We start from the raw sequence: 26,076 nt of genomic DNA, 5'->3' as shown, positions 1-26,076 counted from the left end.
AATATAAAGGAAAATTACAGCCTTTTAGAAACACTCTTTAAAATTAAGGGCAGCAGTTACCCACTTTTATTGCTGATGTTCAGTGATGAGTCTTTCATAAAGAAGTCCTTTGCGTTCCTCTAGTGGCGAGAAAGGTACATTACAACTCTAACCTTTACAACACCTTTGACGGTGGAAACCCTTAAATATTTACCTCAAAGACAATCAAAAATGTAAAATAATGTTATTGTTAATTATTATTATGACTTTTAATGCATTTTCCCATTTAGCTAAATAAGTAAAAAAAAAAAAAAAAGAGCGGCATGTCTAGCGACCTTGGTCTAAAGGTAGACAGCAGAATTCATGGTTCCATTTATCACAGCAAGTCTTCCAGGTCCTGAAGCAGCAAATCGCTTTTTCCACACAGGGCCTTGTTGGATTGTTTTTTCTCCCTTGTTGATGAAAAGTTTCATTTACAAACATGCAAAAAAAAAAAGGTAGGAGGCAAACACTTTTTCACATACAAGTAGTATTAAATGAATAAAAAGCAGGTGTTGAATGAGTTCTATCAGTGGTTCTTTTTACACCACATATCACCTCCAAAAGTATTTTGCTCGTACCACTGTTTGTTGCAGCCTCCACTGTAGCACTGTAGCATCAATGCTGTACTGTACTGTATATAGCTACTACACTGTAGTACTACTACTACTAATAATTGAAAACACACACCACACCAATGGCTGAATGTAATAAATGACAAGTTTATTCTTGCACAAAATGTACAAAATAACAAGCAAATGGACAGCCCCTATCAGCCCCCCACCCCACACGCACACTTACACACACATTCACACACACACCCACTTTGCCCACTTCCCTCTTCCCCTCCCAGTTCATTCGCTATGATGAATTTTCCTCTATGACTACGAGCGTGGTCCAAAAAAAATGAGGCAGACGCATGGTCAACGTGAAAGAGAGAGAGAGCGAGAGAGAGAGACGACACACCCATTTCAGCATCACTGAACAATTCAAAATGAATAAAAACACCTTATTTACACTCAGAACTTGTACAACATGCCATCTAATTTATACAGACTATGTTTGTGCACATAGTCCTGTACGTATTAGAAAATATCATTTAAGATCAAATTAGACTAAAGCCTAGGACATCCAATGTAAAGCACAGCTTTTTTTTAAAATTGTCATCTTTTTTTTAAAGTTTGGCTCTTATTGGCTGACTTCAAGCTAAAATGCACTTTTTTTTCTCTTGCAGCTGATGATGACGCATTTGACTCTGAAGCACGCACATCTGTCTTCCAAAACGGGTGAGTGTCAATTTAATGAATTGACAAAAAAAGCATTTTTTTCATGATTTTGTTTTTCTTTTGCTGCAACTTCTCAATCCGAATGTGTAAAGTAGCAGAAAGCATCGCTAAGGCTTTTCAAAGCTCCCATTCAACAAGATGCGTAGTTTGCAGCTGGATGACAAGTAAGCACAGTGATAGCTAAAGCACCGATGGAGAGAGTGAGTAAAGTCATTCAAGTAAAAAAAAAAAACAAACAAAAAAAGCAAAAGATGGAGGTCTCCTATCCTTCACCTGCACTGATACACAACGCAAAAGCGATGGGAGCAATTCTCCGGAGAGTGTCCATCACATTGCTTCACAACCGTGCACACGGGTCAGTGCAGAGGAAGGAAACTGTCTGGTGTGTGTGTGTGTGTGTGTGTGTGTGTGTGTGTGTGTGTGCAAAAATACTTGTCAGACTACAGCTTTGCTTCAATTCTCACCTAATAATAAAAGCCTCTTCTCAGTCATCTATGTATTTTCATCTGCGGCTTCACTTTTGATTGAATATATATCTATATTTTCTGGCTTCTTTTCTCTATTTTCTTACTTTACAAACAAGAGACGAGAATGGTGGACAGCTGACAATAAATAGAATTCTTTTTCCTCTTCGTACTATCATCAGGTTTCTCCACATATTGTAAACAAACAGCAGTGATCGACGTTTCCTCTCCTCCTCCTCCTTCCACTCATTTTCACCCCCTTCTTCCTCTTAAGTGCATCCCTCGCTCATTGCAGCAGCGCCCTGATCTGTTTGGAGGTGCTGTCGTCGTTTAGATGTCGTGTCGTATACCTGAGGAGCAACAGCCAAGAAATCACATCCAATCTTCAGCTTTACAAGTTTGAAAGGTTACCTAGAATTATTTGATGCAATCATTTCATTGAATCAATATTGTTTTTAACATATTAAGAAATGTATATACCGTGAATTCCGGTGTATAAGCCACATTTCAGAGGAAAAAACAGATATTGTACACATATAAGCCGCACCGTTGTAAAAGTGTCCACGTCATAAAATGGCATATTGTGGCACGCATGAGTCCATGAGGATCAGTCAGCTCTTTATTTGACAGGACCAAATAATGAGCTATGAAAAAACTCACGACGAGCTTGTCAACCCTTTGGAAATGCCAGGGCGTCATTACTCAATATAACAGTCTCATCAAACTCATCACACAGCAACTTAACACTCAAACGTTTTACCTCATAAATATACAAACACGTACCAATACGAGCTTAAAATGAAAAAAAAAAAAAGTTAAAAAAATTAAGTTTTTCCATAATGCATTTTGTTTGAGAACACCATTTCATTAGAGGAGCATAGAAAATGGTGGATGGTGCTGCAATGCCGCCTCTGTCCACCAGAGGGATCCAGAGGACCCGAAGCCCAGAGGGAGGATGACATCATTACAGTGCCCCAACGAATGTGTTATTCAGAAGCAATGCCTTATGGGAAAACTTAAAATGTTGGGGGGTTAACTCATATTGGTACATATTTGCATATTTTGTGTTGAGTTGCTGTGTGATGAATTTAGTGGCGTTAGTAAAGTGTTCTCAGTAACATGACAACATGAGTCAGACTGTTCTATTGTTATACTGTTATATATAGTGACCTCCTGTGATTTCCAGTGGGTTAACAAGCTTGTTGTGAGTGCACTGATAGCTCGTGATTGGCTCCTGCCAAAGAAAGAGCTACTGTTTCCTCACTGACTTGCGAGCAGCACAGTATTTATTAGTACTTAGTATTGAGTAGTAGTTCTGAAGTAAAGGAGATGTCACGAGGTTAGAATTTAGCCATAAATTAGCCGCAGGGTTCAGAGGTTACGAAAAAAGTAGTGGCTTATACACCAGAATTTACGATAATAATCTAGAAATAATCTAAAATTGAATGATTAATATGTACATACAGTATGTAGTATCATTGACAATTGGATGGATGCCCCATGGGATACATTGTGGGACTCATTACTTTTACTATCATTTTAAAGTGTTAAGAGAAACAAAACTATGTCTATAGCAGGGGTGTCCAAACTTTTTCTACTGGGGCCACGTTTACATTTTTTTTTAACCAACTCATGCAGATATGCTAAGACTTTTTCATATTTAAAGAAAAAAAAGCTTATATTATCGGTGTTCACACACCTCAGTGCGTTGAGAAGTCCCTCCACACTGTTGGACGGTTGCTCTTTCAGCACCTTGATGCAGCCCTTCATCTGCGCAGACACGCAAAGACAACACAGGCGCTTAGACAACATCAGCAGCCTCTTCTGATCAGCAATCATAGACGACATTAGCATCTTATGTAAAACACCCACATCGATTTTGGAGGTCTTGGCGAACGCCCCGACGGGGTGCACGTGGTCGTAGAGGATGATGACACCCACCATCACCCTCATGCAGAACAACATGGTGTCTGTGTTGGTGAACCGACAACGGTACTCCCTGGAAATAGCACAAACAATACATAATATAAGCAGGCAAAAGCAGCATTAAGTTAGAGTTAGACATAAGATTTTATGCTAAAAGTACTCACGGAGTCTCTAGCATGACACGGCACACACAGGCCATGGTGCTCAGACAGTCCGTGGTGTCCTCTATGGGCAAGGTCTTATTCTGGAGACAGTCACAATTATTATTATATGAATGAACACTTCAAACAAATGCCTTCCGGAAAGATTAAGGCTGTCAAATGTTTCAACAGCTCCAAATTGACTGAAAATGTAAATCAAGCTAAAAGATAGCACACATGTCAGAAAATCTATTTACCTAACACTAGTTTTTTTAAATAGTAGCAGAACATTTGAATCACACATTTAACAGTGTTATTATGAGCAAGGACGGGTTGCGTTCAAAGACGCCACGTCATTTAAGTTGAATTCACGTGTTTTGAGTGAATTTTATGGGATTTTTTCTGCAATCTCCCCTTGTGGGACAAATAAAGGCATATTTTATGTTATTTCCGAGCATACTTTAATGCAGCAAATTGCACTTCCGCATTAAGAGTTACAAAGTGAGTAACACGAATATCCACTTGTTGTTTTTCTTTGTCTTTCTGTTTATTCAGACCACACATACACGCATAATAACGACGTTTTTGTGATGTTCTGAGTGTCGCTGAATGCATCTCACGGTCGTCTCGTGTCAATGAGGAAGTGTCGTTCCGGGGCGAACGGACTGAGACGAACTACCTTGACTGTTCTGGTCACATTAAAAAGCAGTAATATGACTAACCACAAGGGGGAGACAAAGTCCATTTGTATAGCTCATGCAGTCAAACGCTATAATTATTAAACTTATTACTGGATTATGAACCAGTCACATTTAAAACTGCTCAAAAATATGTCTACTAACATTCTAAAAACAACATTTATAGGTCATTATTACAATAAAAGTAAAATATGTCACTATTCCACTGGGTACAGTGCTTTTTTTTGTGTATGAAATACTACATTTTTGTGAGATCCATTTTTAATAGCTTGTCTCTGTTGTGTTCTGGTGTCTTTAGAGTTGTGTTGTGTGTACCTCTGACACAAACTTGGTGGTGGCGTTGCTCAGGGTCTTCAGCATGGGCGTCGCCTCGGCGTAGAAGAGCGACATCCGGTTGGCCATCTCGTTGTTGACCTCGTTTTCCGCTTCCAGCTGCGACACAATCCCAACACAAAACTGATGCCAGTAGACCTAAAATATTCCTACTGCACTATGCACGAGGTCTGTATCGACATTTTAAATATACACATCAAACTAATATACGTAGAACCTAGACAGGATATATATTATTTGGGCGACCCCGCTCAAACAATGACAATATTGTCAATAAGGCCTAACCTGCTGGTTGTTGAGCCTGTTCCTGCTAATGGTCCTCCTGTAGTAGCTGAAGTCATTCTGAATGGCAGGATTGGTCATCTAAACACAGACGTGTGTCAGGTATTTACAAACACGCTACGAGAAATCACATCGGCGGTTCTCAACCTTTAGTTCGTCGAAGCTGAGTGTAAAATGCAGAATCTCTGCAAACTGTTTGGCCAGGGCCTGCTCTCGCTCCAGGTGCTGCATGGGGGCGTAGGGCGGGCTCGTCAGCGCCTCCAGCAGGCTGCGCAGGGCGTTCTCTGCAAAGGTGCAAGCGCTGTTAGGGGATTCATCGACGAGAGAACTGAGAAAAGATCATCCCATGTGTCCCACGAGTCAAACACCATTGAACCTTTGTCATGGACTCACCGCCTCACAGAAAGAAAGAAAGCGTATCAGGGCCCCATCCGGTTGTCCCCATTAAAAATGCATAGGGGCCTTCTATAAATAAAGCAGTGAAGTGTTTCATCTAAAGGGCCTCTCCTGCTGGGGGCTTAGACAGCAAGCAGCCATGATAGCTCGGGTCTAGCACACCGCACCTGTTTCTTTACATAATGGCGAGCCAGACCAAACCAATCATATCATAAAAAAATAGAAAAGTGGCGCTAGATAGGTATGTAGCTTGTAAGGTATTATTATCATTATTATTATTATTGCTACACCTATAAATTCAGTCTAATAGCTTCTCATAGGAGGCCTTCTTGACACACACACTCACGTAGCACAATCAGAGTTGCGGCATTGTTATTGCTGTTATTAACGTTACGCCAAAGAACTACATTATTGGCGTAGTGACACTTTGCCACACCAAAACCGGCTACTGACGAGCCTCACCACACACTTGCTCCACGGTGCATCAGCGCCGCGCTCACAATGCCTCAGGCCACTACCGAAGGGTAACACGACACATTGGAGCTGCCGCCACTGCTGCTGTGCTTTTGAGTTTGGAAAAGTTAACGCTAGGTGTAGCGTTCCTTTCTGTGTTGCTATGTGAAATCAATGCACCCAGGAAGGAAGTTCCGGGAATGCTAAAAATGACCAAAATACCCTAAGTGTTCCATGAATATATCTGTTACTACACGGCCACAGTATGATTTTGAAGGTGTTTTAATACCGGGCTTCCTAGGCGGAATAGGTGTGTCCCATTACGTGCATGAATTACTGCCTCGTTTTAGCTGTTTTTATATCTTTAGAACGCACAGAAAAGAGAGACGTGTGTTCATGTCTTATATAAGGATTGTGGATGATGGGCAAAATTCCAAACCAAAAAAGTGCAGTTTTCCTTTTAAAATGGCATTTTATTTGGCAAACATTATGCAGTGCTTATAACTTGTAGGGACTCAAAAATGTCAAGCCTATGACTTGTCTTGACTTGAGACTTGTCTTGGATGTCTCTACTTGAGACTTGCAAAACACTGACTGGCTCCCACCTCTGGTATTAGTAGTTACTAAATAGGTAGGACGGTAAATGGCTTACTAGAGTGCTAGGAGTACTGAGTAAATAAGTAAGTAAATAGTTGGTAAATAGGCAGGAAGATGTATAAGAGGGTAAATAGCTAGCTAGCTAGCTAGATATACAGGTAGGAGGGTCACTAGATAGGTAGCTTGGTAGGCAACAGCTACTGTGCCTAGCTTGATAGATAGGACGGTAGCTTACTAGATAGGTAGGCAAATAGCTAGCTAAATAGTTGGGTAGGTGGGTAAATGGCTACATAGCTAGGTAATGGCTAGATAGGTTGAAGGGTAAATAGTTAATCAGGTAGGTAATCGCTTGCAAGCTATATAGATAAAAGTGGAACTAGGTAGGTTGTAGCTATCTAGTTAGATAAGCAAGATGGTAGTGGGCGAGGCAAATAAATAGCCAGGTAGGCATATCCTGTAGCTAGCTTGTTAAATGAATAGCTACAGTATGGATACAGTAGAAAGCTGACAATATAGATTTAAGCATGGAAGCATTAGCAGCAATACATTAGCATAAATTATTGGTGAGTCTTTCCATGACACACTGGGAACACAATGTTCAGGATGTTATTAGTAGGCAGAGCAGAGGCGGCTGGCTAACTCCATCCTTCTTCTTCTCTCTCTCTCTCTGTTACTGTAGCAACGGCTGCCTGGATGCTGGCGCTGTGTGTGTGCAAATAATTGACATTACAGTGTAACCTCAGTAACAAGGTGAGTGTGCATATAAAAACAGCACGGATGCTCCTGTCTATACTAAACAAGACACCATCGCCTTCTCAAGAAATGTTCAAATAAATGCGTTAGTCAAGCATTGTGGTTCCTTAAAGACTGTGTCACGATGGCTGATGCTCACCCAGGCGCAGTGAGAACTCATAGAACCGCTTCAGCTTGGCCACCAGGGGGCAGACGGCGTTCCAGGCCTTCTCCTGCAGCGCGAGGTCACCTGGGTTCTGAATGGCCTGCAGGTGAGACGCACACAAGCAGATGTTACTCCCAAAAAACAACAAAAGTCCACTGTGAACGCATCAAGTAAACACAGCCCCCAGGTCAATCAGCATCCATTCTTCCACTCACTTCTCGTATCTCCTGCCCGGCGCCATTATAGGACTGCAGCTCGGCCAGGATCCCATGAGCCTCCTCCAGCACGGCGCTAACTTGATTCCACACGGCGGTTTCTGCCTCGGTGGGCTGGGCATCTGAGAGGGGATGAAGAAGGGAAGGAGAGGAGGATGGGAGGTAAGGAGCGGGAAGTGGGAAGAGAGAGGGATGTTTTTGGGTAGCCCAAGGGGAACATAAAGAGGAACATTTGTGTGAATTGAAGAGCTGCAAGGATGATATCCCCTAAAGAGTAAGATAAAAGACATGAAAGCATCCGCACAAATCCAGCACTTTTCTTAGCGCTGCGTATCTAAACAACGACTGAAAATGTCATTTATTAGCTTTATTAATTAGGTCATTAAGTCCATGGTGGTGGTTTTGAAAAGATAATTTGTATTTCTGGTGCTAAATCCGTCTAATAACTTACTTTAAAAAACAGTTTACCGTGAGATACAGTCTACAGCAGTGGTCCACGGCCCGGCTCGTGTTCCCACAAATCTCCGCGGACCGGGGGGTTGGTGGTGGGGGTCGTATAGCGATGTAATTTATCTCATTTAGTATGTATTGTGTAAAACTAAGCCGGGAAGAACATCAAATTAAAAGCACAAAGCGAATACAGACCCACCGTCCACCACTATAAGCTTGGAGTTTGTTTTTCGGAGAGATTATAGCGCCGCTGCTTGACGTGTGTGGCAACAGGCGGTGTGCTAGCATGAATTAATTTAAAGCTGTGCACACAACAACTATACACATTAGCACTCAATAACGTCATCAAACTTTACCTTTATGCATTCCCACAGTGTATCAGCATTTGGGAGCAAATATGAGGTGAAAAACCCCCGATAAAAATACAGTATAGTTGACAATCTGTGCAGAGTGGGAGAAGGCTAGCGCACATACAATGGTGCGTTCAAGGACTGTCAAACAAAGTGGGACACTCGCAACAAACTACATAAACAATATAAAAACTTCAAACTATATTATTTTTTGAATAAAATAATGGCCCATATTTCCAAAATTTATATGCATTTATTTAAAATTGTAAAAGTATTTTTTTGTGTGTGTGTATTTTTTTTATCGTTGCGCTTGAAAGGTTTCCTCGGCCCAGTTCCCCCCGCCCACAGGCCGGTACTGGGCCACGGCCCGGTGATAGGGGGACCCCTGGTCTACAGTATATGTTCGATATTTCAAACATCAATTTAAAAAAACAAAATGCTATTTTAATTGGAATTTTAGCCCTGCGATTGGCTGGCGACCAGTCCAGGGTGTACTCTGCCTCTCACCCAAAGTCAGCTGGGATAGGCTCCAGCATACCCCCGCAACCTTGGGGAGGAGCGGCATAGAAAGTGGTTGACTAGATAATTATGATTTTGATATTATGTTTATTTTTATTTTAGTTTTTTAAAAATAGTTTATTACTTTTCCTCTTATTATTATTATTTGTATTATTTTTTAAATTGTACGCTTAATGTTTAAGAAAACCGTTTCAATAAGTTATCGGAAATGAACGAATAACGCCTCGATTCAATTAACCGCAGTTTCCTATAGTTGCCTGGTGCGTAGTTTACAAAAGAAAATAATCGCAGGTTTTTTTCATTAGCACCACGTCAAAAAAAACAAAAAACATTGGCATTTACAGCTGTGGCTTTTTTGATTGCTGCCACAAGATGACAGTAGCTGCATTGGAAGTATCATGAGTGGTCCGCATCCAGCAGCTTTCTCAACCTCTGTGTTCGCTTTAAAATGCATTCATCCCCTTGGTACGAAACTCATCTTACACTTGCCGCTATTACATATTAACATTGGTTGTGTTGCTACTGTGCGGTATACCTGTTAGCGAATGAACATGCGATCAAAGAAAGCTGTTTTTTTTCCCACTTTCTCTTGCACTCCACATCATCATTATCAAAGTTTTAAAAATGTGTTATTTCATATATAGTTGAGTATAAATATGGATGTGAGTTTTCAAATGTAAGAGTTGACAGCCGCTCACCTGCTTCCAATTAACTTCCCCTTTTCCGTTTCGGTAAATAAACACACGGGCTGTAATTAGAGCACTTCCAGCAGTACAGTTGTAGTCATCATAATTGAAAAAGTCCTGAATTACACTCGTGAAATGTTAGGATAAACAACTTAGAGGACAACCGCCGTATTTATTTCACACATGAGCGACACTCAAGCTGTTAACTTTTCGCTGTAGGGAAACAAGCTTTATTCTTGTCGTGCTCCCATGCGACGTGCTGGGTGCGCACATGGGGAGGAGGGGAATAAATGTTTGAGGGACACACTTATAAAAATAGTCCTCCTGAGTCATCCTGGTGTTTGTTTTTCTCTCTATCTGTGTCAAATGTGACTCAGGTAAAAAATGAGGAGGGTGCCGCTAGAGGATTGTTTGCACCCTGAGGCTGTTTTCCCCTCCCTGCTGGGGAATCATAGTATTTGCTAATATATAGTAGTTGCACGGGCCGCAGTCACAGTCAGGAGACCTGGGTTCGACTCTCCGTTGGGCATTTCTGTGTGGGTTTTCTCCGGGTACTCCGGTTTCCTCCCACAATCCAAAAACATGCATGTTAGGTTAACTGGCGACTCTAAACTGTCCATAGGTATGAATGTGAGTGTGAATGGTTGTTTGTCTGTATGTGCCCTGCGACTGGCTGGCGACCAGTCCGGGGTGTGCCCCGCCTGTCGCCCGAAGTCAGCATACCCCTGCGACCCTAATGAGGAGAAGCGGCATAGAAAATGGATGGATAGTAGTTGCACACTGCTTAGCATCACTATTTTATTCATGTACTGCAACACTGCTGCTGAAATTGTTCAGTTTTGGGTTTGATGTTTTGCTTGAAAGTAAGGCTGAAGTTAGTCACTAAATCTGCATTTCTTTTGTATGTGATGAGTTTTGTTGGACCACAGCCACATGTTATTATTACCTACGCCAAAAGCAGTGCGGAGGTTATGTTTTTGCCAGCTTCAGTTCAGGAATTGTCAGATGTGGGATACGGAAGAACTGGTTACATTTTGGGGGTGATCCGGATCACCGTCCGGATCCAGGATTTTTTGAAAGGATTTTTTAACATTGCGACATAGGACCTTTTTCGCCATTTGTGCATATAACTCCACAAAAAATGGTCAGAGCACTTGGGGGGGAAAAAAATACAGGAGAGTGTTTCCAACAGGTTCTACAAAATATCAAAGACTGATCCAAAAAATGTTGGATTATTATTTTGGTGTGAATCACAATATGGACGATGGTCTGCGCTCTCTGAGTGCTTCTCTAGTTTGTTTTTATTGTCATTTTTTCTATTTTATTTGTGTGCATTAAAACATCCCTCCTAATGTTATAATGTCAGTGATTATTTTTCCTCCACTTATTCTAATTTAGGTATTGAAAATGAATGAAGCTAGGACAAACACTGGCTATGACATCACAAAATATCATAACAATCGGTATATCATGCAAATATGCCCCCGAGTGGCTGTGAGCAGCATAAAGGATGAAATTGACATAACCTGATTGGATGCTTGCATACTTGTAGTAAGTGCTATGATTTTCTATTATTGGCTTTGATATTTCTGCAGAAAAGCTCCCACATCATTCGTATCCATTCAGATACAATGATATCATCAATTACCAGTAAACAGGAGGCAAACTAACATCAAATACCAATAACACAAATATAGAAAAACAAATATTCACACAATAATTAACTGAATTGAACATTGACATTCTGTCCCTTGTTAACAAGGACATCGTATGCCGTATAAAAATATAACAGCACTTGTTAGGAAAATGGGGAAAAGGGAGGACAGAGGTGGTTTCATTTGTGTACACCTTCCTTTCTTTCTGTCATCTCTCACACACATGATTTAGTGCAGCACACAGACACAGATTACGCACACACACGAGGAGATGAGGAGGTGGAAGGATGCCGAAGGATGGACTCTTTGTGTTAGCAGAGCTACAGAAACCCACACACAGGGCTGGCATTTGTTTCTCTTCCCCTTGTTTGCGTAACTTATTATTGTCCCGCCACCGCCGACAATTGTGTGTCTGTCAACTTTGTGTGTCTTTCTGAAAGGCCCGCAAGTGCCAGTCCTGTGGGTGCAAAATAAAAACCAAAAGTGGGGCACCGTGTGAATAAAGATGGTTTGGATGAATGAAGGGGGAATAAATGGGAAAGAAAGGCAACAGAGAGAAAGAGCTCAAAATAAAAAGTATAAGAAGCGGATGGTCTCACGTTCAAAGTCAAGGAAAACTATTGGGCCATGCTCAAGTTCGGCGCAAGCCAGCACTTTCAGGAGGTTTCCCATGAGCCCCCTGGAACAGAAAGAGGGGAGAGATCTGTGGGTGATGAGGGGATGGGTGTCGGCCGGGGTGGTGTGCACGCTTGTGCATGTATGCCACATTGTGTGTGCATAAGTATGTATGTGTGTGTGTGTATGGATGTGGTGTGGGAGCGGATGAGTGAGTTGTTGGGATGGTATGGTGGCCGCATGTCCTGGGCGAAGCATGGCAACATGGATGCAGATGTTCTTTAATCCCACTCGCATTGCTCGAAATAATCACACAAAAGGGGAGAAATATTTCGAATAATATTTATTTGCTTCGTTAATATTATTTTTACATATATCCGTAATAAAATATTTCTGTTTCATTTTTTTGGGTAAGAAGAAAAGATAGTTTGTGCAATTAGTTAATAATAATATTTTTTGCAAAATAAAAATGAATAATACGTTTTTTAATTCATATAAAAAAATTTGGTTTGGTTGAAAATATATAAATGTTTTTAAATATAATAATACAAATATTTTTATAAATTTAAATATATGTTAATAGTAATAATAACAGTTAAAACTACATAAATTAATTGACATGTATTACTTTTCTAATATATAAATTATATATAATAATTATGTATACTTTTCTGGAAAAAAAGCATTATTATCTTTAAATTATATTATTGATGAAATTATTGATCCAGCTTTTTTTATTTGATTGTGCATGTGTACCTAATGTAGTGGCCTGACAAGAGTGGGACTAGAGAGTGTCTGATTATGACAAAACAACACCCACAACGACACACCGTCCATTAAAGTGGCTCCACCCTGCAACCTCCCACAGTGCACCTCTGCTCCGCACACACACACACATACAGTATACACACCCACGTGCACTCACAATTCAAGCACACACACACACACACACACCCCAGTGCTCACTTACTTTCAAAGTCCAGGAAAAAATGAGGACAGTTCTCTAAATCCTTGCCAAGGACCTTAATGAGGTTCCCCATGGCTGGCGACCTGGACGGGGGGGAAACAGCAAAAAATGCATACAATTCGCAAAGCCCGGTCAAATCACATTTGCTCTTCTGTCTAAAGCCTGATGTTTTAACTGTAAATGACGCTGGCTTAGAGTCTAATAGTCCTATTTGATTAGAGTGGAAGGGGGTCTGAATCCAGCAGTGAATCATTTAGCTCACTCGTTGGGAGTCGCGAGGGCTCAGCGGCGGGTTTTAAATCCATTTACATTGCAATAGTAACCTAATAACAGCCTGCCTTGTACGCGTGTCTCGCTCCTAATGCTCCTCACTGTACATCAGTCTATAGATGTTTCCTAACAAGCTCTTTTAGACATCATAGCTTGTGGCCACATGCTGCTGCTGCTTTGTAGGAAGCCAGTGCTGAAGGCCCAGTTTGTTTATGTGTATGTGCAGCTAAAATACACAGTCCCAGAGTGAGGTACACTTGCACAATCACATGAGATCCACCAGCGTATTGTTAAATTAACATCTCTTTCACTGCGCGTGATTATCATTGGCAGGGCAGAATATTTGGTACGACACTTATATGATTTAAATCTCATCTAATGCTCTCAGTGGACAAAGCTTTAACATACACCCACTGGGGAAATGAAACGTCCTTAAAAGGAACAGGAGACAAACTTCACTCTTACTGCAGTGAACCAGTTCTCATTTTCAGACAAACTAGTTCAGACTGAATCAATAGCGCCCCTGCTGGTTGCAGCCAAGTAGTGCACTCCATGTTGCCTCAGTTGTTCAAAGGTCCCATATTATAATGTTGTCGTTTTTCAACAATTTTCAATAAGTCTCAGAGCTCCCACAGTGACGTACTGGGAGTTTCAGAATATAACAGGAAGCGCTTTTAGTAAGCCCTACTGGGAACAGGCTGTTTATTGTGTCTGTAGCTTTTATGCTAATGAGCTGTCTTCGTCAGCCTGAAGCGTGTGCCTCCAACAAGCACCACTTTTTACATTTACAACTTAATAGATACCATATATCACATACAACTATGGAACATTAGGAAGTGGGGGGGGGGGTACAATTGTTAGCAATACGAGCATCGCTTTCTACTGTATGTCAGCTACAGTGCTAACATTACACTCACATTTTAACAGCAACATCATGCTAGGTTAGCCTATTCGCTGCAAGAAAAAACAAAATACTTACTAGTGGTGTCCCGATACAACTTTTTCACTTCTGATCCGATACCGATATTGCAGCCTTGAATAGATATCGATATCAATCCAATATCAGCACGAATCATACATACTTTTATAAGTTATTTTGTATTGTGAAGTGTTACAACAGGCTTGATCAAGTGATATTACTCACAGCAGTAGGTATGAAAAAACAGACCCAGCATCTTGGGTATAGTTATAATCCGATACTCATTTTTTACTGACATCGACCCAATATCCGATATCAATATCAGATAGGGATACCCCTAAAACTTAGAGTTCCCAAGCCTTTAACTTTCTTTTTCTTTTTTTCAGCTCTGTCGTCCTCTGTGGTGGGCGTATACACAGGGTAGGTTCATCTAGCTAGGGCGGGTCAGAGGTGATATCATGTCCACGAGGAAGGAAGTTTTTCCTTCATGATGTCAGGGAATCTCGGAACTCGAAAAGCAAGCCTTTCTCTCAAAAGTGGAGCTCACAAGTGAGATGGATGATGGATTTTTCTCTCGTTTGGTGCTCATAAACAGGCTCTAGGGACACACATTACTGTTAGAACGTCATTAAAACTTAACACTTAATAGGGGACCCTTTCAAAACGGAATTTTGCTGTATTTTCCATCATTATGAGCATCTTTACAAGATGCCACCCTCCTGCTGTTACTCAGCAGGCAGAGGGAGATTGCAATGCACCACCGGAGTGTGCATAAGGACGAGGAAGAGGAAGGAATTAAGTTACATGGTACAGTGCATTGGCTGAGGCAGCTTGCTGACACTGACTGAAGCGCTTTCGATTCGGAACTCCGGCCTTGTCGCATGTGCTGCACGTCTACTTTTGAAATCTGTTGGGTGGCATTAAGGAGAAGCTGTATGGATGCTGATTCACTGCATCAAATCAAGTGTGCTTCTTCTGCTACACACCCTGAAAATCGACCTCCTGAATATCTGAACTATCTAGTCTTCCCTCCAATAATCTGTAGCCCTCTGCTCTACGTCATAGGACACACTGCGCAGCCTGAGATGTAAAGATAATAATGAACAGTATACAAGGTAGGCAAAGCTCTTGTGTTGGCTTGCATTAAACTGTGTATGTGTCCCTAATGTTGTGGCTAGTGAGCGTACACCGACTACCGCAGCAGCATGAGGTCCATACCGAGAGCAGCCCTCGGCTTACGGTTGCCAGGTAACCGTTGGCCCGGTGATATCGTCTCTTCGCCTCAGCGAAGGATGCTGGTAAAACTGTCCAGCTAGCTCGCACGCAGCTGCTACAATAACGGCCATCTTTAATATGAAGCCTCTTACCCTTGTTTTTCCTTTTTTAAAAAAAAAAAAAATGCGTCACTTCTTTTCCTTTAGTATCCTTTTCAGCAGTTCCTGTGTGTTATTCCCCCGAAATCCCTCAGTGGCATCAGCTGTCCCTCTGCTATCACTAAAGACTAATAGCTGTAAACTTCTACTCTCGTCTTGTTTCGCTTTGTGTCTCTGTGCATCTCTTTCCACTTCACACTTCTCGTTTTCAGCCATCTATTTAAAGATGTGGTTTCTCTTTTTTTTTGTTTTTCTCAAGCCGATGCCTTGCTTGTGGAAGTAGAACCAGACAAAATGAGACTATTTAGATCTCTGTGTTTTCCTCTGCTTTTTAATTCAAATATAGAATGTCTCTGTCTTTTCTTTGCAAGCTGGCGTTTACAAAAAATAAATAAATAAAAAAAATCCCCCTTAAGCCTGACTCACTTCTCTGTTTCAACACCGGCCTGGTGATGTCACTGCACATCTCCATCAAGTGTCTTTTTTTCAGTCTTACCGGTGGCCCAGAGGTGCACAAGTAATCCAAATGGCATCATCTGACCTCCGCGTTTGAAAAACATCCCTCATACTCATAGAATAAAGGTCACTGGATATACTGTCAATAGCCAGGGCCTTTATTTTCTAAAGCTATCGAAATTACAGAGAAGATGGAAAGAGGCTGTTATTTCCAAATTTGACAAAAACATTTTGTTATTAAAGTTCATTTTCTACAATAATGATGACAGCAGCAGCAGAACCAATATTGTAATGTAAGCAATTGAGGAGCAAACTGCACAGCTAGCATTAACACCGCTGATGGGTTTATTGTAAGTAGCAGCACGGCAAATGCAACATGCAAGAGTTTCACACCAGCAGCTGAGTAGCGGCATTTTAAAGCGCATGTAGAGATAGACAAAGCTGTTTGATGCCGACCACTCCTGATACGATAAATGCAGCTGCTTGCAACTACAGCCACAGCTGTTAACGCTTTTTACCTAATTAGCCAATGAAAGACCCCGGCGGTTATGTGATTTTATAGACCACGCACGCTGCGACTACAGGAGACTCTGCGATTAATTGAATAGAATGAATCCATTGGAGCATCGATGTGTGTCTGTGGGCTGTCTTGGCTTCCACACATGCACTCTTTATAGCAGTGGACCTACACAGCTCGCATCTGTAGTCAGAACCAAGGGCCTCCTTCAAGCCCCAGATCGGTTCCCACATGGCCGCTGAAAAGCAAAAAGCCGGCTCCAGACAGGAAGCCAAGCGGCCAAAGCGGCGCTTGTGGCCTCCTTTCAGTTCTACCCTGAAAGATCCCTCCTGTCACTACCCAAGGGCTTCTTCAGAAGCAGCTCTGCTTGCCAACATGGCTGCTCAGTCTAACCTCTATAATCTTCTTTCTCCATATGGGAGTCTTGCTACCCTTACAAATGACCCTCCATCCTCTCTACACCCCTCACATGTCCTTCAACCATAAATTCCATAGCTTCTTTCAGCCTGACCATATGTTCCCCCCTCTGCTGTGTCCTCCTTTTCTTGACTTCCCTGCTCTTGTGCATGTTTTTTATTACCTTAGTTTGCGTAGACTCCCGTGGAACACTTTACTGCATCAATCAGGGCTTGTCAGCTCCACGCGCTGGTCAGAGCATCGGCAGCCAGCTCCTGACAACAACACAGACAAAGCAGGCAGTCACACAGGAAACGAGGCTGCAGAGGTGTTGATTTCAAATCTGAGACGCACTCAGTTGAAAAAAAAAAAGTACTTCCTGCACAGTTGGTACAAAATGATGCATTGTACTTACTAGACATTTCATTTGGTACAAAATGTCAGTTTGTATGAACAGATGTTAATGGTTAAAAGCCTCTTTCATATGTAGCAGTAGATTTATTCGTCTTTGTCACACAGAACCCAGCAAAGCAACTTCTGATAAATAGGTGCAATACTTAATGGCTTTCAACACAGCAGTGCAGGATACGTTTGAGGCTCGTGTGTTGAACTTTGCAGCCAGGTCTCGGCATTGCATCCTGCCTCTGTTACTGCTCTGATACTACAGTATATGAGGAAAGCCTCTTTTACACAGAATTACCCAAAATTGCTCCATCAGAGCTTTAACAGGAGATTTAATTGCTTGTGCTTTTCACACAGGCCCCCGAAAATTACCCTGAATCACGATACCACATTGTTATTACATGCAGTACTTGTCGGCCAGCGACGATTGCTTTCAGAAGTCAGAAGTTAAAATTCCAACTCTGGTCCGGTATTGCTGAATGTGCTTTGACGCAGACACCGTCCTGCCTCTGTTACAGTTCTGAAAGAACCTCCGAAGTTACAAAATTCCCAGATCAACTTTGAGCCCTCGTTTCAGCTCCGTGCTGTTCACACACAACATCAAAATGAGAAACATACATTTAAAAGGAAAAAGTGGTCTTTTAAATCTTGTGTGCAAGGAGTTGAAGTCACGTGGGTAGATAGGTGATGGGCAAAGATGATAAACAAATGCCTCTTTCACACAGACATCCTGCTGCATCAGAGCCATAACAGTTGATTTATTTATCCAAGTGTACGTATGCATTTCACACAGAATCAAGTGTGGCATTACCTTGAATGTGTGCTCTTTCATACAGCAACATGTATTCCCGCTATCAGATAAAATGGTGACAAAACTTTCGGACAGCAACAATTGTTTTCAACGCGAAAGGACGGGAAGAATTAGTCTTGGATGTTAAACTTTGAACGCTGATCGCGGTATTACAGTGACACACTTCCACACGGGTGCCGTCCTACCACCATTACAAATCTGAAACGACCCCAGAAGTCGAAAAATTATTGGGTGTACTTTTGTGGGGGAAAAAAACAGTGAAAAGTCAGCTTTTAATGGCTGTGTGAAAGGGGCTAAAGACCTTTTGGATGGTAGATGTGTGGACCAGTAGCTCTGTAATATCTTCTTTCCTCACTGGCTTGTTATGTCTCTTTCCTGCTGCTTATTGAGCTGTCCTGGCAGCTAAAGGCCTAAAAGGTCAAGGGAGGTGAAGATATTGCAAGGGTGGATGAGACTTTTGAGCAAGGTGAAGTGCACTGTGTTTGACCTCTCTCACGTGTAGTAAAAGTTCCTCCCCCTTCTGTTTCCTAGACAATAGTGAAACGCCCACACAAACCTACGGCTTTGAATGCAGCTCCTGCAATGAAAGAGGCAGCTGTTGTCACAAATATTAATGCTCTCATCAAGTCCACTTGACAGCTAATCTAATTCTACTCACGCAGCTTCAGGGCCTGACTACACCATTTTGATAGATTACTATTTTCAATTGTGCTCATTAATGGGCTCCCTGCTCTTGTTTCTATAAACTTCCTTGTATCAGTTTGGACTGGATTTGGAGGGCAAAGTAGGACAACAATGTGAGGAAAAACCTCATTCAGTGACATCGAACACAAAAAAGTTTTTTTTTTAAATTTTTTACAGTACTAGTAGCCTCTCAAATGTCATTCTTGTCAGTGTATTTTACTTGTAAGGCTTTGCTCCTTGCATTCAATGTAGCAATTAATATTTGAATACCACCGTTTAGATTAGATTCGATTAAATGAGATTAAATATTGATCTCTAGGGCATGTGCCGTCAGGGGAAGTAAACAGTATACAAGACAGTAGTAGAAATAGCAGCACAGCACACAGGCTAAAACAGGTATGAATTAAACAGAATGATAAAGTAAGAATAAAAAAACAAAAATCATGAAACTTAAAAAATGTAATGAAATTAAACATACATTTTGCTGAGGGGCTTCTTGAACCCTAAACATTATTTGAATTGTTTACTTGGCTGTAATTTATTGTCTTAAACTTTCTTGATTTTTTTTATTTCAGTATTTATTACAACGTGCGCTGTTGACCTCTGGGCCAGGTCACCCTTGTAAATGAGATCTTGGTCTCAATGGGATTTATCTGGTTAAATAAAATAAATTAAAGAAAAACAGTACAAAAATTGAAGAAATGGGTGCTTTGTCTGCAACAAATCGATACTGCTCCAATTCACGCCTCTATTCAGTTTACCGCAGACTCGCCTGTAGTCGCCGGATGCGTGATCTACAAAAGCAAATCACTGACAGGGTCTCGACTTAGCTTCGTGTCGAAGAAGCATTGGCGTTAACAGCTGTGGCTGTAGGCAACATCCTTGATGTCGTTTTTTTTTTTTTTTTCAACTCCACAAGATGTCAGCATCCAACGGCTTTATCTACCTCTACATGCGCTTTAAAAGGTTGCCACTCGGCTGCTGGTGTGTTACACGGGTGTTACACGTGCCATACTGTTCCTTACAATGAACTTTTCAGCGCGATTGACGCTGACTGAGCATGACTGCTATTACAACATTGGTTCTGTTGCTGCTGTGTAATATGCAATATATTTGTTAATATATACGACAGCGTGGTCAAAGAAAGCTATGTTTTTCTTTACACTTTCTCATGCACTCGAGATTATTAATTTAAAAAAATGTGGTTGTTATATATAATGAGTGAGTTTTCCCATTTCTGGAATAACCTCTCCCCAATTAATTGCTTGCTTCCTATGAACTCTTTAGATAAATACATGACCCAGCTACAATCACAGTATTTACAGTACTTTGGTGCTGATCTGTATAACATTTTCTAGGATGGCTAATTAGCTGGAACACACTGAGTGTGTGTGTGTGTGTGTGTGTGTCATTACTGTAGATATTTGTGCACCCCTCCAGTGTCCTTCCCTTGTCAAAGTGGTATTCTTGTGTTTGTGCTTGCATTTGTATGTTGCTTAAATTGACTACTTAAGACAAGTCACGAAGACAAATGTAGCATGAAGCCGCGCCGCGAGACACCACCACAAAGAATGGCTGAATGGGCTGACCTCTGACCCCTGCCTGACCTAGAATCTATATACAGCTCAGCGTGTAGCAGTCATACATCAGCCCGGCGTGTCCCTGGAGGAGGCCACGCTCCATCACACTCTGCTGCAGTGTGTCTAACGCATGCACACAGTAGAGAATGCAGCGTTACTCCAATGAGGGAGGTCAAAAATAGAAAAGGCATGGACCCAAAAAGAATAGGTTTTGTTTCCGTGGTTTGTTTTTATCTGATTCTTTGTCTGATGCCAAATGACTGATGGGTCCACTAGATAGAAAAACCCACGCTGGCTCACGCGGCGCTAATTAGTCAGCATGCGTGTGCGTTCATGTGTGCAGAAAAGGGGAAAAATACACCGAGGCTGATCAAACAGCAAACGCCAGCCAACATCCCAGGGCACCCGAGCAGATCTGGCACATGGAAACACACAACAGTCACTTAGAAGAAATACAGCAGATGGTGTGTAAATGTGTGTAAAAGTCATCCCTCCTTAGTCAAATGTTTTTAACAACTAAACACTTGACCCCGTCGCTAACTAGCTAATTTACAGCCTGCCTTCTGGTCACGTTTCCTCTAAATTGTGGTAATCGATCCCATTCAGGACTGCGGGGTGGGAATTTGAGCGGTTGGGCCAAAATTGGTGGATGCCGATTGCTCAGATCGATGAAGAACAGCATGATACTGTGAGAAGTAGCTCTGAGGTAATCCAATTACATTTACTCTCTACAGGTTTGTGTGAGATAGTGACCAGTCTATGAGATGGAATATTTGGCAAATCAGACATCCATTGTTTTTACTCTTGCTACTAGTGGAATGAATCTACTCATCCCCAACAGACTATTGGACGTGTGTTGTCCAAAATCTAACAGTTTAAAAGTGCTTTTAATAAGCCCTACCGGGAAAACGCTGTTTTTTGGATCCGTAGCTTTAATGCAAATGGGCTGTGTTTGTCTACACCCATCTCAGACAGATTGTGTGTCTCCAAGAAGCGCTATTGTGCACTTTTTTCAGTGTTTACATATACACAGCCTCGCTGCACTTGTTCAACGTAATAGATGCCACATATGACGTCCAACAACATAACATTAAGGAGTGGCAAAGGGGGACCCAAACTTTAACAACAACAGCATAGCTGTGTGAGCTAAAGTGCTAACATTACACTCACATTTGAACAACATCACGCTAGGTTAGCCTATTCACTGCAGAAAAACAAAACGATCAAATTTACAGCTCCCACGTCTGGAGCTGACTGATGGCTAGTCGTGGCGCTCCAGGCTTTATTTATGATGTGTGGCGAAGCCTTTTTTCTTTTCTTTTTTTTTTAAAGATATCCTCCATGAAATGGTGCGTGTATACACTAGGGGCGATTCAGAGGCGGTATCATTTTCATGAAGGTTTGTCCTTCATGGTGTCATGAAAACTTCAAAAGCAAAACATGCTTAGACTAAATCATTTAATGGTCATCCATCCATCCATTTTCTACGCCGCTTATCATGTTTGTAGTTTGGTAGATGTTGGTCTTATTTTCGGTAAAGACATGTATCTGTATGTACTTTTGGGTTGCCTTTAGGCTACACTACGCTAGCTATTTGTCACAATGCTTTATGTAATTTTCAATCTACCTGAAAAATTGAACAGTTTTTGCCCAACTGTTTCACATGTACACAGTTGGATTGTGCAAATGTAATCATGCGATGTTCCTTAATGTAACAAACCATAGCATACCGTTAGAGGCACAGATAGCCCAGCTAATTCCCCTTTTTAAAGCCACAATTCTGCACAGAAATGAGATTATAATGCATAATCTCTTCGTGTTTAAAACCTCCATGTTGTAGGTATATTCAGACCCGCTGCCATCTCCCTGCATCCTCTCTCAGACCAACATGTGCCCCCATGGTAACAGGATCATCTCTCCTCTGAGGGAATTATCCCTGATTCCAGACACTAGTGGATTAAATTACACGATTACCAAGTAAAGAAGGCTCATATGTCAATTTCCAATGTTATTATTACCTTGGCTACAATTGTGCGCGTGTGATTCAGCCCCTGAACAACCAAAGAACACAAAAGGAGCATCAGGGAACAAAGTGACAGATGTTTGAACATCTGCTGGAGAGACGGGTCAGGCAGTCAACTAGATTAAGAGGGATTAGCTCCAACATGAAATGCCAGATTTTTTTTGAGGAATTCCACTCAGACAAACATATGGAAGTTGTATTTTAATCCTATTCTTACCACCAGATGTGTGCCAATAACACAGCTGTAAAACATTGCAGCTTCATTGGCAGCAATGCTGTGCATCTGCATGACTCAGCTTTCTGTTTCTTTTGGCTAAAAGCCCCGTCGGCAGCTATTGGGTGTCAAAATATTTTGACCCAAAGGTGTTCATGCGTGAGCGAGGTTGCTTTGGAGTTATCGGCGAAAGATTTCTTCACTGTCTCGTGTCAGCTTCGGCTGCACACTCAGCAATGGTGTATTCAGTGAAGGCTGACGGAGATCATTATGCATACACTGTACATCTCAGCATGGACCGTCTTGACAGGAATAGGAGGAGCCTTCAAAGATATCCACGTACTGCATGTGCTTTTTACCATTAAAATGTATGCCATAGCCACAGAGAAAAATCCAAAACATGTTGGAAAATGCAAACAAACAGCAAAGAACTCCATGGCTGAGGTAATACTACTGTGTGCCCTAGATGTAAACCTCTGTAGTCGAATGACTCTGTGGTTGTACAACATTTCATGTGATGGAAAATTGGGTAGGAAATGCGGCCTGTTTTTACGTTTTGATATTAACGGTGTTTAACTTATTTATATACCTGTATGACAGTTAAAAATGTTACTTGAAAATGTGTCTGTACACTCAATTCCAGTCATTTTAACCGTGGAACAGATCAGTCCTTTGCGGCACTAACAGTGGTTAACTTATTTATACACTTGAATGACGGTTGTACTTGAATAACATACAGTTGAAGTACGGTCTGCACAGTTAAAAATATATATTTAGAATGGCCACAGCTTGACCCTGAAACGGTTCATTTCTGTTTCACTTGTTTCCCCCAACGTTAATATTAACAGTGACTGACTTATTCATACACTAGTAAGGCAGAAATGCTAAAACGTTCTTTAAAACATCGAGTTTAGTTTAAACAAAAAAAAGCTTCATAATGGCCACAGTCTCACCTTGTAACTGTAATTTCTCTTTCACTTATTTACAAATCGTCCCAACCGTTTGTACTGTGTTAGCAGTGGTTAACTTATTTCTACACTTGTATAACAGTTAGGAATGTTAACAATGTCTGCACAGTTACAAAAAGGTTTCACTTATTTCCTATATGCAGAAAATGTTCAATCTCAACAAAGCACCCGCATCATTAATGTGATCAGATGTTAACTTATTTCTACGCTCGTATGACAGTCAAATGTGTCTGTACGGTTACAAGGTTTTATGCTGTCCATAACTTGAGTCTGGAACAGACTATTTCTGTTTCCTAGTTGGAAAGCAAAGCAACCTTGACGTTTTGGTGGAAAAATGTAGCATTTTTAGTGTCACATGTTGGCCATTTTTGTGTTGGCAGCCGCAATGGTCGGGTTCCAGCGTATTGGCATTGCTGAACTTATAACTTTTTGTATGATTTGCTACTAAATCACCATGACAACATCTTCCAAATAGTGATGCAGTGTTCAGAAACCCAAGAATTTCCTCGCCTATCATCTATTCCCAGTCCCTCAGCATGGATTAAGTGATCAGCCGCCACATGTCATGTGGATAGATCACTGTGATGACATAAATGTCCCATTAGAAATGCATTGTGCAAGGTGATGCAAGCGAGTGGCCATTGAATCAAGGGCAAGGCAATCTCCTGCCCCACCAAATTGTGTCTTCCGCCTTGTCGAACCTGATAAAGCTGACACATGCTGGGCCGCATTAATGCAATACTCCGCTTCGTACGGACGGAGGGAGATGTGAGAGATGGCGGCTTGGGTGGACGCAGAGGGTGAGCAAGAATAAATGCACGACTTTACGATCTTGTGACGGACAAGGAGCGGATATGAAGCGAGAGGGGGGGAAAAAGAGAGGTATCGGGGAGGAGAGAGGCGGTGATGTTTCTATGGGCACGCAGGAAAGATTTGGGGTGAGGGAATCTTGCATCATCGCTGCCAGCCAATGAGACGGCTGGATTCAAATGTTCAAAGGGAGTGTCCTAGCAACAGTGGAGTAAATACCTTAGCACAAAAAAAGCACTACACACTGATTAAATATTTAGACCACACACTCTTTTTATATTAGCATGTTAATTATTGTGCACCTTCATGTAGATAGTGATGGAATGTTCCTTGTCTTCAGGAATACACCTGGGCTAGGTTGTCATGGTGACCATGATAACAGGAACTGATAATGGATGTCCTGTTAATAGCCGTGCATGCGTATGAGCTACAAATGTCATTTGATAGGTTCATCACCTGAGCTAAATGATGTGTCGATGTCATATTTAGTACCGATTTGTTGTGAAATGATTGACTTTGGACTGATTCCCTCACACCCAGTCGTCAGGCCTCATCTCACATTTTGGAGCGAGGGACCTCATTCATCCCTCCATTTGCTCCATTCACGTTTTTTCCCCTCCCTCTCTCCTTCCCTCCTTGTTTTCCACCCTTGCTTCACATGCACCCACCCTTCCTCATTAGCAATGCTTTTGTTTTTAGCTCATACACCTACAGAAAAAACCTCCCCGCGCATAAAAGTGTTTGTATCGACGCAAGTAATGCATGTGTGCAATGGTAATGCACTCCAGTCCATCTCTGTGATATATGACGCGTGTGATGGTTCTAGGTCACATATGTAGTGTGAGCATCCATCAGTGGGAAGATACACCCATTAATGCACATTAGCTTCCCCTGTGCTTCTCCTGGTGATGGGTTTTGCCTGATGGTCAGAGGAAGTGTGAAGATGATGTGGCAGTGACCGAGACACGCCGCAGTGAAAAGAGGACAAGCCCCAGTTGACCGTTCCCCTCGACATCACTAAACTAAACCCTCAAAACCAACCATCAGTCAGCATCCATCCACTCTCCTCTTCACCCCTTTTGGGATGCAGTCTTCCCTTTCCCCACAAGCATCACATGAAGGAGTCTTGCTAGCTTACCGGCTGCAGGAGTGCAGGATGATGTGCCTTCCCTTTCCCTGAGGTGGATGCAAGAGAACAAAAGGGGAGGACAAAGGGCAAAAATAAAAGAAGCGGGAAGCGGTGTGAGGATGAACAGCACTAGGAGGAAGTTGGGAAGAGGGGGTTAAAAAAAGAAATCCCTTGTGTGGCTTCTGCTCAGAGGAGGGTTCTTTATCCTATAGCGAGCCACAGGGCTGTGGATTGAACACGGAGCGCATGCACTGCCTCACGCCACTCGGCCCTCCCCTCCTCTGCCGCTCTGCACTAAAGACAGCAGCTGTTGGTCTATGAGAAATAGAACGCCATGCCCCCCTCCCTCTAGCCCTCCCACCTCTCGCTCTCACAAAGACCCTCACCATGCACACATGTCCTCACAACACCCCCTCCCCCCTACACTTTGACTCCTCTGTGTGCATGTATAGTTTTTTTTACATTTTTATTGGTGTTATGGCATTGTTTGTGCACCCGGTGTGAAAGTGAATCATGGTGACTAAGGATGTGCAAGCTGGGTATTTTTGCAAACTGTGTGGGAGTGCCTGCGAGGCA

At 41.9% G+C, this 26,076-nt stretch overlaps 1 protein-coding gene and 1 long non-coding RNA gene across 7 annotated transcripts in view; one reads left to right on the top strand and one right to left on the bottom strand.

The window, feature by feature from the left end:
* Nucleotides 1–808: 808 nt before the first annotated feature.
* fam49al (family with sequence similarity 49 member A, like) lies at nt 809–25,799 on the bottom strand. 6 transcript variants are annotated; one of them, XM_054762940.1, is made up of 13 exons: nt 25,510–25,799; nt 17,064–17,154; nt 12,952–13,031; nt 11,966–12,045; nt 7,707–7,828; nt 7,486–7,591; nt 5,295–5,431; nt 5,151–5,228; nt 4,848–4,964; nt 3,859–3,938; nt 3,641–3,767; nt 3,468–3,538; nt 810–2,118 (listed from the first exon to the last, which is right to left on the bottom strand). In XM_054762940.1, the coding sequence occupies exons 4-13, from the start codon at nt 12,036–12,038 to the stop codon at nt 2,055–2,057; spliced, it is 975 nt and encodes a 324-aa protein (XP_054618915.1). In that variant the 5' UTR covers nt 12,039–12,045; nt 12,952–13,031; nt 17,064–17,154; nt 25,510–25,799; the 3' UTR covers nt 810–2,054. The 6 variants fall into 6 exon arrangements, with proteins under 6 accessions (XP_054618914.1, XP_054618915.1, XP_054618918.1 ...); XM_054762943.1 differs by lacking the exon at nt 11,966–12,045; XM_054762941.1 differs by lacking the exon at nt 12,952–13,031.
* Nucleotides 7,495–26,076, top strand: part of LOC129172843 (uncharacterized) — a 30,315-nt gene continuing 11,733 nt past the window's right edge. Inside the window, exons 1-2 of the long non-coding RNA XR_008567102.1 lie at nt 7,495–7,597; nt 7,738–7,868. This is a non-coding gene — a long non-coding RNA (uncharacterized LOC129172843). The remainder of the gene's footprint in view (nt 7,598–7,737; nt 7,869–26,076) is intronic.

Source organism: Dunckerocampus dactyliophorus, chromosome 20 (genome assembly GCF_027744805.1).
Source record: "Dunckerocampus dactyliophorus isolate RoL2022-P2 chromosome 20, RoL_Ddac_1.1, whole genome shotgun sequence".
Taxonomy (NCBI): Eukaryota; Metazoa; Chordata; class Actinopteri; order Syngnathiformes; family Syngnathidae; genus Dunckerocampus; species Dunckerocampus dactyliophorus.
Note: the sequence above shows the minus strand (reverse complement) of the source record. Positions and strands in the feature narration are given on the sequence as shown.

Excerpts from the sequence above, each read along its gene's own strand:
- fam49al (XM_054762939.1), bottom strand. The coding sequence starts at position 12,278 with ATGCGAGTGGGATTAAAGAACATCTGCATCCATGTTGCCATGCTTCGC. Across the intron at positions 5,432-7,485 it reads TGAGTTCTCACTGCGCCTGG|AGAACGCCCTGCGCAGCCTG; the intron begins GTGAGCATCAGC and ends GCACCTTTGCAG. Across the intron at positions 3,939-4,847 it reads CCACCAAGTTTGTGTCAGAG|AATAAGACCTTGCCCATAGA; the intron begins GTACACACAACA and ends GACTGTCTCCAG.